General features: G+C 36.6%; 1 protein-coding gene across 6 annotated transcripts in view; it reads left to right on the forward strand.

Moving 5' to 3' along the window:
• Positions 1–15,157, forward strand: part of Ralgapa1 (Ral GTPase activating protein catalytic subunit alpha 1) — a 214,732-nt gene that overhangs the window by 141,941 nt on the left and 57,634 nt on the right. For all 6 annotated transcript variants that reach the window (XM_075948111.1, XM_075948110.1, XM_075948115.1 and 3 more), the window contains 4 exons: positions 1,599–1,733; positions 2,116–2,299; positions 9,714–10,575; positions 13,424–13,495. In XM_075948111.1, coding sequence (XP_075804226.1) covers positions 1,599–1,733; positions 2,116–2,299; positions 9,714–10,575; positions 13,424–13,495 — 1,253 coding nt within the window. The remainder of the gene's footprint in view (positions 1–1,598; positions 1,734–2,115; positions 2,300–9,713; positions 10,576–13,423; positions 13,496–15,157) is intronic.

Raw genomic sequence — 15,157 nt, forward strand, 5'->3', positions numbered from 1 at the left:
GTATTAGACTAAAAGTATTGTGTTTATGGTATCTATTATTTTTAAACTGAAAGGTTTTATTTAATAAAAGGAGGAAATGCTTTCTGGCAGGATACTCAATGAAGTATTACAAAAGGAAAGGAAAATGGAGGGAGCTAGGGAGATGGCTTAGACTGTAGAGTGTTGATGTGCAAGCATAAAGACCCCACTTCAGATCCCCATCACCACATAAAGAGCCAGGCATGAGGGTACACGCCAGCAGTCCCAGTGCTAGGGAAGCAGAAGCAGGGGCTACCTGTGCTTGTTATCCAGCTAGTCTAGCTGCATCTGTGAGCACTCAGTGCAGGGAGAGATTGATTCTGTCTCAAATAATAGGATGGAGAACAATTGAGAAAGACAACAAACATGGACCTCTGGCCTCCATATACATATACACACAGGAAAGTTGGGGATATGAGATGGTTCAGTGTGTAAGTGTGCTTCTTACCAAGGTTATGACCTAAGCTTAGTTTCTGGAATCTGCATGATAGAAGGAGAAAACTAACTCCCACAAGTTGTCCTCTGACTTCCACAAGCTTATTGGCACATATGCTTCCACATACACATAGAAAAATAAATAAATAGAAAAAATGAAAAAATATTGATTTTAATATATGAACTTTGTTTAGTTACTTGAATGCAGTTATGTTTTCCTTATTCTTTTTTTGTCAAGCTCAGGATGTTCTGTCCCCTGGCTGTACTCTCAGCCTCAATGTATATTACTGTTAAAATTAACTAATTGTTTATCAGTATCAGTGTTCATAATTGAATTTAGGATGAATTATGGTTCCCGTAATAAATTCTAGAAACCCAAGAAAATAAAGTGATTTATTGCTTACTAATAATGTCTTATTGGCAATCTGGAGATAAGGCTCACTTGGTAACATGCTTGCTTAGCATTGACAAAGCCCTGACTTCAATCCCCAGCACTGCACAAACCTGGTATGTTGGCACAGGTTTGTAGTCTCAGCACTTGGGAAGTGAAAACAGGAAGATAGGAGTTCAGGGTCATCCATGGCTAATGTGTCAGGTGTTTTTCTTCTGTCCTCAATAAAATACTTGACAAATCAAACTTAAAGAAAGACTGTGAGACAACTAGTCGGACTGTGTGTAGTCAGGGAGCAGAAAGCGGAGAATACTAACACCCTGCTGTCTTTCATTTTTTTATTCTGTCTTGCACCATGGTGCATATCAAAGTGCTACCCACATTTAAGGTTGTACCCATCCATCTTATCTCCCCAACTTTCCTGTGTGTATGTGTGTATGTATGTGTATGCTTGTGCACACATGTGTGCATATGTATATTGAAGCCAGAGGTCGATGTTTGATGTCTTCCCTTAATTGTTCTCCACCTTATTATTATTTTGAGACAGAATCTCTCAATTCACTTTAGAAACTCATAGACATATAACAGTTTGTCTCCTAGGTGATTCTAGATCCTGTCAAGTTGATTATCAATATTAAACCATCATCTCCTATATCTTTAGCTACATGAGATCCTTTCTCACAGGGTGGGGGTGGTGGTGGAGAAACCCTTCTCTAACAAGTTTACATTGATACTCGTTTTATTGTTGGTACAGTTGGTTGTATCATTACTTCTTTGCCTTCTGGACTGGATCATGGCCTTACCTTTAAAGACACTACTCCAGCCACTCCATGCTACAGGAGCAGAAAATGATAAGACAGAGAAATCTGTCCTCAACTGCATTTATAAGGTAAATTTTTGCTTGTTTTATTATTTTTGATAACCAAATGTTTTTAAAACTTCAGAAACACTATTCAGTATTGAATAATATTTCTAACTATAACATTTTATTATTTAAAACTAAATATTTTCTAAAATATATAGACTTTGCTTATAGAACCTTAAGGTAATTTATGAGTACTTCTTACAAGACAGCCTTGTTCCATCACAGAAGTTTGAGAGGGGTTAGATTGTGTTGAATATGAGAATCACTGATTGAGTTTCATGCATCTTTTTAAGAGTTGCTAAATATTATTTTCATTGAAGAGATAAGATTTAAAATATTCAAGTTTTTGCCAAGCTTTTATGTTGCTGGTTACTTTGTTTTGTTTTCATATTTTCTCTTCCCTTAGGTATTACATGGGTGTGTATATGGAGCACAATGTTTTAGCAATCCAAAGTATTTTCCAATAAGCCTTTCTGATTTGGCGTCTGTAGATTATGATCCTTTTATGCATTTGGAAAGTCTAAAAGAGCCTGAACCTCTACACTCTCCTGATTCAGAACGGTCTTCTAAACTCCAACCTGTAACAGAAGGTACTGTGAGTTAGTTTTCCTCAAGACAGTGTTATTGCTTGGGTTCTGACAAGATATGCTTTGAGGCCTATTTTCATTAATAGGTTTCTGGTTATAGCTGTTTGCCTAACCATGTAGTTACCTTTCAGTTTTTCAGTTTAAGAAATAACTTCATATGTACAATTACTAACTAATATTTCATATGATAATATTCCCTTTATATTCTGGCTGACTTACACTAAGGAATATTTTATTGTAGATTTCATAGTATTTTTGAAGAATAAGAAAATTTTGAAGTCTGACAGGATTTGTAGTGACTCTCAGTCCCTGAGACATTTTAGTTCCTCATTTATAAATGCAGGTAATAATATTAGTTCCAGCATGAATTGTTTTGAGTATTGAGATTATATATGCAAATCCTTTGCTCAATCCTTAGTATATAGTGAGTTCAGCACTCAGAGATTGTTAAAATTTTTATATTTGATTTGTATATGTATATATGCACAGGGGACAACTTACGGGAGTCAACTCTCCTTCCATCATGTGAAGCAGGTTCTTAAGGAGGAAGTGAGTTGAATTTCCTTAAAATAAGTGATAACTAAGTAGAGAGTTCAGTTACCATGAGTTTGTAGGCTTCCTGTTGTTTCTGTTGAAATCCAACTTTAATCTGTCCTGGTCCGATGAGGTACAAGGGATTTTTTTCAATGGTTTTCTATATTTTGGGACTTGCCTTGTGGCCACATATGTGGTTAATTTTGGAGAAGGTTCCATGAGGTGCTGAGAAAGTACATTCTTTTATGTTATAATATCTATTAGTTCTGTTATTTCTCTGTTTAGTTTCTGTCTAGATGACCTGTTTATTACTGAGAGTTAAGTATTGACATCCTCCACTATTACTGTGTGAGGTTCTATATGTGATTTAAGCTTTAGTAATGTTTCTTTTACAAATGTGGGTGCCCTTAAATTTGGGGCATAAATGTTCAGAATTGAGACATCAGCTTGGTGAATTTTCTTTGAGTATAAAATGCCCTTTTCCATCTCTTTTGATTAAATTAGGCTTGAGGTCTATTTTGTTAGATATTAGGACAGCTACACTAACTTGCTTCTTAGGTCCATTTGATTGGAAAATACTTTACCAACCCTTTACTCTGAGATAATGTCTGTCTTTGATGTTGAGATGCGTTTCTTGTGTATAGCAGAATGATTAATACAGTTTTCATATCTATTCTGTTAGCCTGTGTCTTTTTATTGGTGAATTGAGTCCATTGATACTGAGGGATATTGAATTTACTCAAAATAAGTGAGTAGAGTACTATTTAAATAATAAAGTCCATGAGCAAGTATACTGGGACTCATTAGTGCTAGGATTTGCCCTTATTTGATACTAGAAAGGAAAGAAAAATGAGAGTGAATTAAAGGAATTGGTAAGAGTTATGAAGAACCCAATGAAAAAGAAACTATCAACAACTTTTGGTTGAACTAGTCATCAGTTAGTGAGGTGAGTCTAATCAGGCAAAGGAACTATGAATATCAGAATATTGGTTTGCTGTTTACATCTGGAACCCAAGTTTGGTGAAGAACTGCTTCCAGGAGTAACCAACAGCTAGGGAGAAAGTAGATGTGGATGGTATAAGAAAATAAATAGTGGTTCTCAGTTTAGCCCCCATTAGACTATGGATACCCCAGTTCCCTTGAGAGATGTTGATGGTTTATCTTCTAAGATTGCTGGGCTTTCCAAGGCTGCAGTAATCATTACCTGTGAGTCATCTGCACCCATGGTTGCAAGTCACTGAGAGTTGGTCTACTATGCCAGCAGCTCATACAGTGATGTTTTAGGGAGTAGAATTTCTTCAAGAAAGTTTTATAAAGAAGCCCAATTTGTAAAACTTTTTAAAATAAAGCTTCACTAGAGTGGAGCCTAGAGATCTAGCCAGTCACCTTTCCAGGGCTTTTTTCAAGGGCACCTCAAATACAATTAGATGGATGCACTTCCAGAGGTCCTGAGTTCAGTTCCCAGCAGTCACATGATGGCTCACACCATCTGTCATGGCATCATATTTTTTCTTCTGGTGTGTATGAAGACAGAGCACTCATGCATAAAATACATGAATAAATAAATCTTTAAAAATCACACAATTGGACTAGGAATTATGGTTAAAGAGTAGTCTATGAAGGAAGAGTTTGGTTTTTCCAACATAAAAAGAAAAAAAAAGTTGCAAATGATTAAAAAGAGTTAAGACTTGACCCTAATAATAGATTGATGACATACATAGAATTGAAGTTATAAAATTAAAAGTCAAGGAAATTGGAGCTTTATTTTTGATGAATAAAGAGAAATAAGAAAAAAGTATGGTGACATTTTCTTTTACATTGTAACAACCTTTGAAAACCCAGCAGTTTTACTAATGTTTTAAATAAACTAGAATTAGAATCAAGCCTGCATGGGGAAGTATTTCTGTTCTTAAAGAGATCATGGTGCTTGGAATCATAAGCGACTACCATGATTGTTAACTGGAATGGCTAACGGCTGAGTGAGGTGCATCAGGGTATAGCTGGAACCAGAGTAAGTTCAGATCACGCAGTAAAACCTTCAAGATCATTGTAATCTCTACACTAACCCTGCAGTAACATTTTTATCTATTTAATTATGTCTCAACTTCCAGGACTCCACTTACTATATTAAAGTTGGGTTTTGCCACATTTAAAAAGTATCTGAAGAGGATAATTTGCTGCATCACTAGGTATTCTAGTACACTAACAAATACGTCTTCTTATTGGCAGAGTGCTTTATATTTCCTGCAACAAATGCTTTAAAAGCTGGTTTGACTCTGAACAACAGGGAAAAAGATATAGTGAAGTACTTGTTTCCTCTTCTAGATTGTCTGTTTAACAACTGCTTCTAGTCTGGTGCATATACATGAAGTCCACTAATGCTTACCTACATGTACTTCACGTCAAGAAACTACTCTGGGTTTTTGTTTTGTTTTGTTTTCTCCTCTGTTAAAATAAAATAAAAATTAAATGAAAACAAAACAAACAAACAAGCAAAACCCCATTGAAATAGCAGTTGATCATACAAGCTGTAGAAACTTAACCAGATTCTTTGGAAGTTTAGAAGACAAGATTAAATAACATTCCCTAGTGTATATGAACTGGCTATTTGAAGCCCATTTCCTGTGGAGGGATACCTTGCTCAGCCTAGATACAGCGGGGAGGGCCTTGGTCCTGCCTCAAGTGTTGTGGACAGACTTTGTTGACTCCACATGGGAGGCCTTATGCTTTGATGGGGGATGGGGTGGGGAGGTGGGGGAGCCGGAATTGGTATGTAAAATTTAAAAAAAATGGTTTTAAATTAATAAATAAAATTTTTTTGGAAGTCAAGGAAATTGATCAAACCGGCTTTGAGTTGAACCTAATTGAATAAGTTGCTAGTAATTATCTAGAGCACAAGTACATAAAATAATAGGAACATAAAAATTTGTTATTACTTAGCTCTGAAAAACATTCTGGGTAGTGTAATAGGAAAAAAAAACTTAGACAATAATTGATAGTAATGAAAATCTTTCTCTTTAGGTATCACAGAGTACAGTGTTTATTTTACTCAATATTATAGAAAAAGATGATTGTTCTTTATATTTAACGGTAACATTCTAAGACAGTATATTTTAGACAATAATAAACAAAATTTGCTTATAGAAAGGGTTTTTATTACTTTTAAAAATATGTAGAGTCCATATGCACACATGTGTTGGATGTCAGAGGACAACTTGTTGGAGTCAGTTCTGTGCTTTCTCTTGTGTGGGGTCTCGGGATGGAACTCAAGTCATCAGGCCTGGTAGCAATTGTTTTTGTCTGCTCAGCCATCTCACTCCACCCCCAAAAAAGTTTTAATGTATTTTATATAAAATTTACTATAGAGTACAATAAGTAGAGGAAAAGATATTTAAAGGTGAGCTTAATGCTGATAGCAAACACTCCATCCTTTTGTTGTCTGTCATGCTGCTCCCTTTTGTGCTTTTGTCAGTTCAGAATCGAGGACCTGCCTGATGTATCAACAAGTGATACTGCTTTACTCAAGTCTCTGGACTCTGGACTACATGCAGCGGGTTTGCTTGGTTTGGGGTGAGGTGCTTTGTAGGGATTTTTTTGAGGCTTTTTTTAAAGGCAGAGTTGACTGATCATTGTGTCCTTGTCTAAGACATGCTGCATTGTCTTCAAGTACTTTTTTGGCCAATGAATTCTAAACATAGAGTGCCCATAATCAGCTCAGTATTGGATTGAAAAGTGATTTGAAAACTATTGGCAAGAGTGGTTATAATTATTAAATTTACCACAGAACAAGGGAAGGTAGTGAATTTGGCTTTTTGTCAAACGGCAGTATTTTATTAGAAAAAAAAAAGTCATCATTTGCTGGGCCAGAGTGAAAGAAAGCTCCAAAGATCCATTCCTCCCTAATTATAGTTTCACCTATACATATTATACAAAGCTAATATTTAAAGCATTTGCCAAAATTAACTTCCTCTGCATGTCTTTTACAGCACAGTGAATTGCAGCAGCTTTTTATGGCTTGCTGCTTTTGTATGCTATAATAATCTGTAATTATGGGTTTGCCGCAAATGATGTAGGGCTTGTTTAATGTGACGATCTGAACAGATAACCCTGACTAGCTGGGTTTATTTAATGAATGCTGGTTTTACAGAGCCTTAGAAGCATTGGTATCTCCATTTTGCATTTTCTCACCAGACTGGTTATTTTAAATTTTTATTTTAATTTTTAAATTAGAGAATTTTTGTCTTCTTTCTATATTAGCAGGTAAGTATGAGAGAGATATTTCTTTAGTTTATTGCTCAAAAACAATAATAAATCTAATACCCAATTAACAAGTTAAAAGATTTTGGCCTTTTCATATATATACATATATCCTGAATTTAGCAAAGCAACTTATGAGAAAAAATGATTTTGCTCATATTTAAATTTGAAATTTATCCTTTAAGTATTTTCAGTGTTAATAATTATAGTAGATTATAGCAGTTTTATGGCTTGCTGGTTTTGTATTCTACTTAAAGCATTTGATGAGTATTTAAGTGAATAAGTCTTTTTTTTTTTTAATTTTCGTGATTTTTGAGCTGGGTCTTACTATGTATTCAGGCCAGCCTTGACTTCCCCCTGATACTCAGCCTGCCCAAGTGCAAGATTACATCCGTGCACCTCCTTGTCCTGTTCCACAAGCTCTTTTCAACTAAATTCTCTGTCTCCTTCTTTGGGCAGAGGATGTGTAGGGGAGACTAATGCCCAGGCTTGAGGTTTATGTTCTACAGAATGAGCTGAACCATTCTTGGGGTTTATTTATAAGCAAGTTCAAAAGAGAAATGTTTAAAAGTTGTACCCTTATAATGCTATCAAAATTGTATAGTTTATATTGTATTTATTATTTTGAGCCTTGTACATAAGAGTTTTTAATTCATCTTTACATGTAAGCCTGGGCTGTTCTTACAGGATAATGGGATTCCTGTCTAAATCTTAGTAGAGGCAAGAGCACCAACTCCTCCCCACCCCTCATGACACAGCATCCTCTTCTGGCATGAAATCTAATGCATCCTTACCAGCAACAGTCTCCTCCCAGTCTTCCTAACACCGCTCCAATACAGGCCTCTCCATCATCCCACCTTAGAACTGCAGCAGCAGCTTTGTTTTGGGACAGGTCCCTCAGTATCAAGTTTATTACTCCATTGGCACTCACAGCTGGGTGACCGTCTGCCTTCTAAGAGCTACCTACCCAGCCCACCCTCTAGGGAACTCCACCTAGCCATAAACCCATATACATCTTGGAACTTATTTACTTAGTTTTGTACATCTCCCATGTTTCCCTGGAAAATGACAAAGCACTTGTCTGTATATATCATGGCCCAACATTTTAGTAGTTGGCTTTGTACCCTACCTCTTTCTGTGGCTTTTGTCTTCATCTTCTGTCTTAGGTCTGTTGCTGTTGCTGTAATAAAATGCCATGACCAGAAGGAAGGGGGTTATCTGAACTTTTGATTTCAGGATTGGGGACCATCACAATTATGGCAGGGAACATGGTGGCAGGCAGGCAGGGTGCAGCAGCTGCAGCCGGGAGCTCACTTGAAATGGCATTTGGAATCTCATCTACAGTAGCATATTTCCTCTAGCAAGGCCACAAGTCGTAATCCTCCAAATAGCCTCCAACTGGATATAGACAAAGTATGCAGATGCCCAAGATCTATGGGGTCATCTCATTCAAACCACCCTCCCTCCCCATATTTTCTTCCTCTGTCCTCCTTCAGGTCCTAATGTAAGTCAGACATCTTGCTTTTCCAGGCCTCTAAAACTACTGCGTTGTCTATTTTTCTTATCTTGCTCTTTCATATTCATACTCACGAATATGCTCAGCTGGTTTCCTAATGTGAATAGGGAATGAAAAATGCTTTTCACATGCTTCTAGACTAGAGCATATTAATCCACAAAACTTACTTAAAATGCTGTAACATCTGAACAAGTAGACCTATTATCAGCTTTGAATTTTTTATTTTGCTTTTATTTGTTTATATTTTTTATAAAGCCCTGGAGATCAGTCTTAGGGTCTCGCTGTTGTTAGGCAAATTTTCTACAACTGAACTATACCTCTGCCTATATTTTTTTAGGTTTAGTTTTTAATACATTTAGTGTATAAATGTCTCTTATAGGATATATGCACATAAGTACAGTGCCCATGGAAGCAAGAGGCAGATTGTGTCACTTTGGGCCAAACTTTCAGGCAGTTGTGAGCCTCCTGATTTGGGTGCTAGGAACCAAACCTGGGTCCTCTGAGAGAGCAGCAAGTACTCTTAACCAATGACTCATTCCTCTAGCCCCCACAGCTTATATTTGGAGTTTGGCCTTTAAAGTTTCCTTATCATATATAAGGATTTACTGTTTCCCTATTTAAATACCACTTTTCTCTGACGTACTTTTTATCATCAGTAAAACCCAGAATGAAATGACATTTAAAGATGCTGCAGACTATGGCTCTAAATTTGGAATGTCTTCATGAGATAAACATATCAGATAGATTTCATTGGCTTTTTAATTTGCATGCTTAGTGTATTTCAGGAAATTGATTTCTGATACTTTTGATCTTCAAAGGTGATCTACATTTAAAAGCTTTTGTTTAAATTGTGCATCCATTAGCAACAGTTTCAAAAGGGCTTCCTTATAAAATAAATTAAACTACTTCATCAGTAAAGTTTCCTCTACTCTTTGCCATTATTCCTATAATAAGAAAGCTAGATGGTATGCATTAATGTTTATTCAGATATTTGGTTGTGATGTTAGCAATGTGTTAAAGTCCTCATTTCTTTTCTAATATGTTTTATGATTCCTGGGAAGCAGTATTATTTCTATTCATTTGTGATTTTTTTCCTTTTTTTTTTTTCAGTGAAAACTCAAATGCAACAAGGATTGATCTCAATAGCAGCCCGTACTGTTATTACCCATCTGGTGAATCACTTGGGCCATTACCCAATGAGTGGTGGTCCTGCCATGCTGACCAGTCAGGTCTGTGAAAACCATGACAATCATTACAGTGAGAGTACTGAACTTTCTCCTGAGCTGTTTGAAAGTCCGAACATTCAGTTCTTTGTGCTGAATAATACAACCTTGGTGTCTTGTATCCAGATAAGAGCAGAAGAGAGTATGCCTGGAGGAGGGCTAGCTGCTGGCCTTGTGTCAGCCAACTCAAACGTTAGAATCATAGTGCGTGACCTCTCTGGAAAGTACTCATGGGATTCTGCCATTCTGTATGGGCCACCCATTGTGAGTGGTTTGTCTGAACCTACATCTTTCATACTTTCAATGTCTCACCAAGAGAAACCAGAAGAGCCTCCTACATCTAATGAATGCTTAGAAAACATGACAGTAAAAGATGATCTTTCTCTCCAGCTTAGAAGATTTAGAGAAACTGTACCAACTTGGTCTACAATAAGGGAGGAGGAAGATGCTCTTGACGAGCTCCTGCAGTATTTAGGCACTACAAGTCCTGAATGCTTGCAGAGAACTGGGGTCTCCCTCAATGTTCCTGCTCCACAACCTGTGTGCATTTCTGAAAAACAGGAGAACGATGTCATTAATGCTATCCTTAAGCAATACACAGAAGAAAAGGAGTTTGTGGAGAAGCACTTTAATGATTTAAACATGAAAGCCTCAGAACAAGATGAGCCAACACCTCAGAAGCCTCAGTCAGCATTCTATTACTGCAGATTGCTTCTTAGTATATTGGGAATGAATTCCTGGGACAAACGGTAAGGAGAAGAGAAGTTTTCCTCCCCTCTCCCCCAAACATTAGTTCTTCTGATCAAGAATTTTAGTCTCAGGCAATAGCGGCACGCGCCTTTAATCCCAGCACTTGGGAGGCAGAAGCAGGTGGATGTCTGTGAGTTCAAGGCCAGCTTGGTCTACAGAGTAAATTTCAGGATGGCCAAAGCTACATAGTGAGAGTGTGTCTTGAAAAAAACCAAAAAGAGAAAAAAATTGTCTGTATTCTTTTTCTTATTAAATTCTATCTACCATGCTAGAGAGGTGGCTCAACGGCTAAGAATGTATCCTGCTCTTTCAGAGGATCCAAATTCAGTTCCTAACACCCCGGTAGGCACCCCATAGCCGTGACTCCGCTCCAGTGAGTCCAGTGCCCTGTTCAGGCCTCGCTGGGCATTGTGCTCACCTACACACAAGCATACACAATGCACATAATTGAGAAAATTCAAAACACTGGGAGCTGAAGAGTTGATTCAGTGGTTCGGAGTGTTCTTGCAAAGACTCCACATTCTGTGCCTGGCACCCACATAGTGGCTAACAATTGTCTGTAACTTTATTTCTGGAGGATCCAGCATCCTCTTCTAACCTCTGCACCAGGCATGCATGTGGTATGTGTATATACATACAAGCAAAACACTCGCACATATGAAATAGCATGAATCTTTTTAAAAAATTCTTTATAAAGAAAACAAAACTGATATTTTCTATCCACCAATCAGTTTTTTAGGCAATAGGCAAATTGTTTGGGTTTGTTTGTTTGTTTTTAAACTGTTGAGTCATATTAAAATTTAGGGAAATAAAAAGATAATTTAATCCAATTCATTCTTAACATTTTCATAGTAACTACTAAAACTATATAGCTTAGAAATTATACTCATATAATTGAAAAAATCAAATTTATAAACTTTTATATAGCTTATCAGTTTTCAGACCAGTCAGTGTTTTTGTTTCAGATTTGAATTAAGAAAGTATTTCAAAATTCAGTAACATATCAAGAAAAGAATATTTTTTCTCCTATTTTGTTTTCTTATAAATGTTAAAAGATCTTAATAAAAACTTAAAATTGAATAGAGTGCATGTTGGTCCACACCTATAATTTCAGCATTCTGAAGGTATAAACAAGGCCAGCCTGGGCTTTAAGAAACCCTCTCTCCAAAATCAAAACAAAATAGCCATAGGATAGGGTTGGAGTGTAGTGCAGTGATTGCAAGGCCTTGTGTTTAACCTCCTGTACGGAAAATACCAAAAACAAATATCTACAATAATTAAGTTAGGAGTTAAATGAAAAGAATGTTGGACTTAAATCAAATCTAGGTTAGAGATACTTTGGCCTAGAGTATCTAAATTGAGAATAATTTTTACATCAATACTAGAAAGAAATAATGTACAAAAACACTTAGGAATTACTTTATGTAAAGCATTGCTAATAAATATTTAAGTCTTTTGTTTGTTCTGATTTCTTGAGACAGGATCTCATGTAATCCAGGCTAGTTTTGATCTGGCTTCATAGCTGAGGGTGACCTTAAGCTCTTGGTTCCTCTTTCAAGTGCTCAGAGCATCGGCGTGTGCCGACATGCCTGCTGCCTGTCAGTTTTGTTGTTGTTTTTATTAGGAATTGAACACAAGACTTTAGGCATGGTGTGTACAGTCTCTATATTTTGTTTTTAATTTTTGTGCTGTCAAAAGCTGTAGGAGAGTGGAAGGTGACATTATTTACTTTATCATTAAATAATAGAAATACATCATTTCTAAATAATAGAAGTATATCAGCTTATAGTAGGAGGGAGAAGCTTAGAAATGAGAGAAGAATAGAATAAATCTGATACTTCAGGTACATGTGAGGTATTAAGATGGACTTGTTCTCCCCTTTTACTTAGTATTTATGTTTTGCTTGGTTTAAAACCTTCCATTTGGCCAGGCGGTGGTGGTGCACGCCTTTAATCCCAGCACTCCGGAGGCAGAGGCAGGCGGATCTCTGTGAGTTCAAGGCCAGCCTGGTCTACAAGAGCTAGTTCCAGGACAGGAACCAAAAAAGCTACGGAGAAACCCTGTCTCGAAAAATCCAAAAAAAAAACCCCAAAAACAAAACTTCCATTTGTTAAACAGTATCCTTGCAGTTTCTGATTGGGACATTGTAGTTTTTTGTTTTGGAACACTCTATATGTTGTCTCCTAAGGAAAGTTAAAGATAGAAAGCTGTATTTTATGACAGTAAGTATTAATTTTATTTACATATTTAGTACACATAAATTAAAACTGCATATTTATTCATATTTTAAAAGAACACCTAATAGGACTAAGGGTATATAAAATATGTGTATACACATACACACATGTATATGTAATAACAAGACTCAGGGTGTGTGTATACTATACATAGAGAAAGACAAATAGATATAGATATAATACTTGCCTGGTACATGTAAGCCTCTGATTTGATACTTTTGAACCACATACACTACACTATACACATACACACACACACACACACAGCAAAAAAATGTTTTAATACTTGTAATATAAAACAAGGGGGAAAAGCAGATTCTTAGAAGTACTTGTATCCTTTTCCTCTGGATGTAAGTTTGGAATGCTCACAACATCTACAAGGAGAGTTTGAACTGGCCTTGATAATGGTACATCATCAAATGAATGAAAGCCTGGGAGGAATAATGACATATATTCTTTACATCTTTTTTAGGGTCTGTTCTCCTTTGTGTTAGAAGTATGGAAAGGCAAGAAAAGTGTAAAAAGTTGCATGAGTAGAATGGGAAGTATTTCCAGACTGTCTTGTCCTTCCCTGCAAAGGTATAAAATGTTTATAAATCTCTCTATTTAGGAGGAGCTTCCATCTCCTGAAGAAAAATGAAAAGCTGCTTAGAGAACTTAGGAACTTGGATTCAAGGCAGTGGTGAGTTGTTGGGAAACTTTCATATTTACAACTGGAAACACCCAGCAATTAGCAGTATAAACTGTAATGCTGTACTGTCGAGTTACAGCCTTTTTAATGGAAACTGTGTGGACCTTAGATAAATTAATTTTAAGAAAAATTTAGAACCTCATTAAGATGCTTGATATATTTGAATCACTTATATTCTTTGTATGCATTTCACAATCATCTTTTGAATTGGAGAAAACCAGTTGAATGTGTAAAATATCCTTAGATTTCTGTACAGTACTTAATCATTGCTCACTCCCTGTTCTGATGCTTGAGACGGATTGGGAAGCCAGTCTGAATAAAGCTGCCTGCTATGTATGACATCACTGTTGTACAGTAATTCAGAGTGAAATGAACTGATACGTACCTTTGCTACATGAGCATCTCTGCATCCTTCAAAGCCCTCTGCTGAGCCGTTTATTCGCTTTCAGTTCCAGAAATGTTACCCTTTTTTTCACTCATTGCTCCAATTTGCCTCTCTTCTGCCTGGGTATGGTCCTCTTCAAAAAGGAATCTTTTTGTCTTGTATTTCTTTGTATTCACAAATGTGCTTGACGCATTCAGGAGAGGGAATTTCATTTAAGGAATTGCTTCCATGGGATTGGCCTGTGGGCATGTCTGTGGGGCATTTTCTGATATAGGAGCGCCTAGCCCATTGTGGACAGTGCCATCCTTAGGCAAGTTGTTCTGGGTTATATAACAAAGGTGGCTGGCCATGAGCCTGGGAACAAGTCAGTAAGCATTGTCCTGCCATGGTCTCTGCTTCATTAACTGCCTTGTTTTTGCCTTGGCTTTCCTGGATGGTAGACTGTAACCTGTAAGATGAAATAAACTCTTTCCTCCCCAGGTTGCTTTTGGTCAGAGTTTTATCACGGCAATAGAAAAACAAACTAGAACAGCTTTTAAGCTATAATCTTTATTCCTTTCATGCTGCTTTCTACCAAATATATGGGGAAATGTCACCATTGACTCACTTCTATATTTCCTAACTGCTTTTGTTGAGGAGTTTTGGCTTTCTTCAGCATGGTCTCTTTAAATTTTTTACGTGTGTGTGTGTGTGTGTGTGTGTGTGTGTGTGTGTGTGTGTGTGAAGGATTATTTTATATCTGTGGAAGCTGTTTATCTTTCAGTTTTGAGCTTCAGATCAATGGAATTTATTCATTTTTGCATAGTCATCTTTCTTAGTATTTTTCTTTCATTTCCTCAATCACTTGTTGTGCTTACAGAGTTCTGTGTTGAAATCATTCATTCTGTATTTTTTAATAAATCTTTATTTGTTTAAGATAGTTATATTTTACATTTAGTTCTTTATTCTTTCTAGAATTTTTTTTAAATTATGGTATATAAAAGTATCTATCATATAAAGGTATCTTTCAAGCCTTATGACCTGTATTCAATCCCTGTGACTCACATGGTGGGAGAAGAGAACCAACTTCTAGAAAATGTCCTCTGACAACCCTACGTGCACACATATACACATGATAATAATAGTAATGACAATAATAATACTAACAGTTAATAAAAAAATTTAGGAAAGGGTAGAGTTGGAGAGATGACTCAGTGGTTAAAAGCTGGTATTTCCCTCGGAGAGGACCAGAGCTCAGTGCCCAGCACCCATGTCAGGTGGCTCACTAC

The sequence above is a fragment of the Microtus pennsylvanicus genome, chromosome 14, assembly GCF_037038515.1.
Source record: "Microtus pennsylvanicus isolate mMicPen1 chromosome 14, mMicPen1.hap1, whole genome shotgun sequence".
NCBI classification, from domain to species: Eukaryota; Metazoa; Chordata; class Mammalia; order Rodentia; family Cricetidae; genus Microtus; species Microtus pennsylvanicus.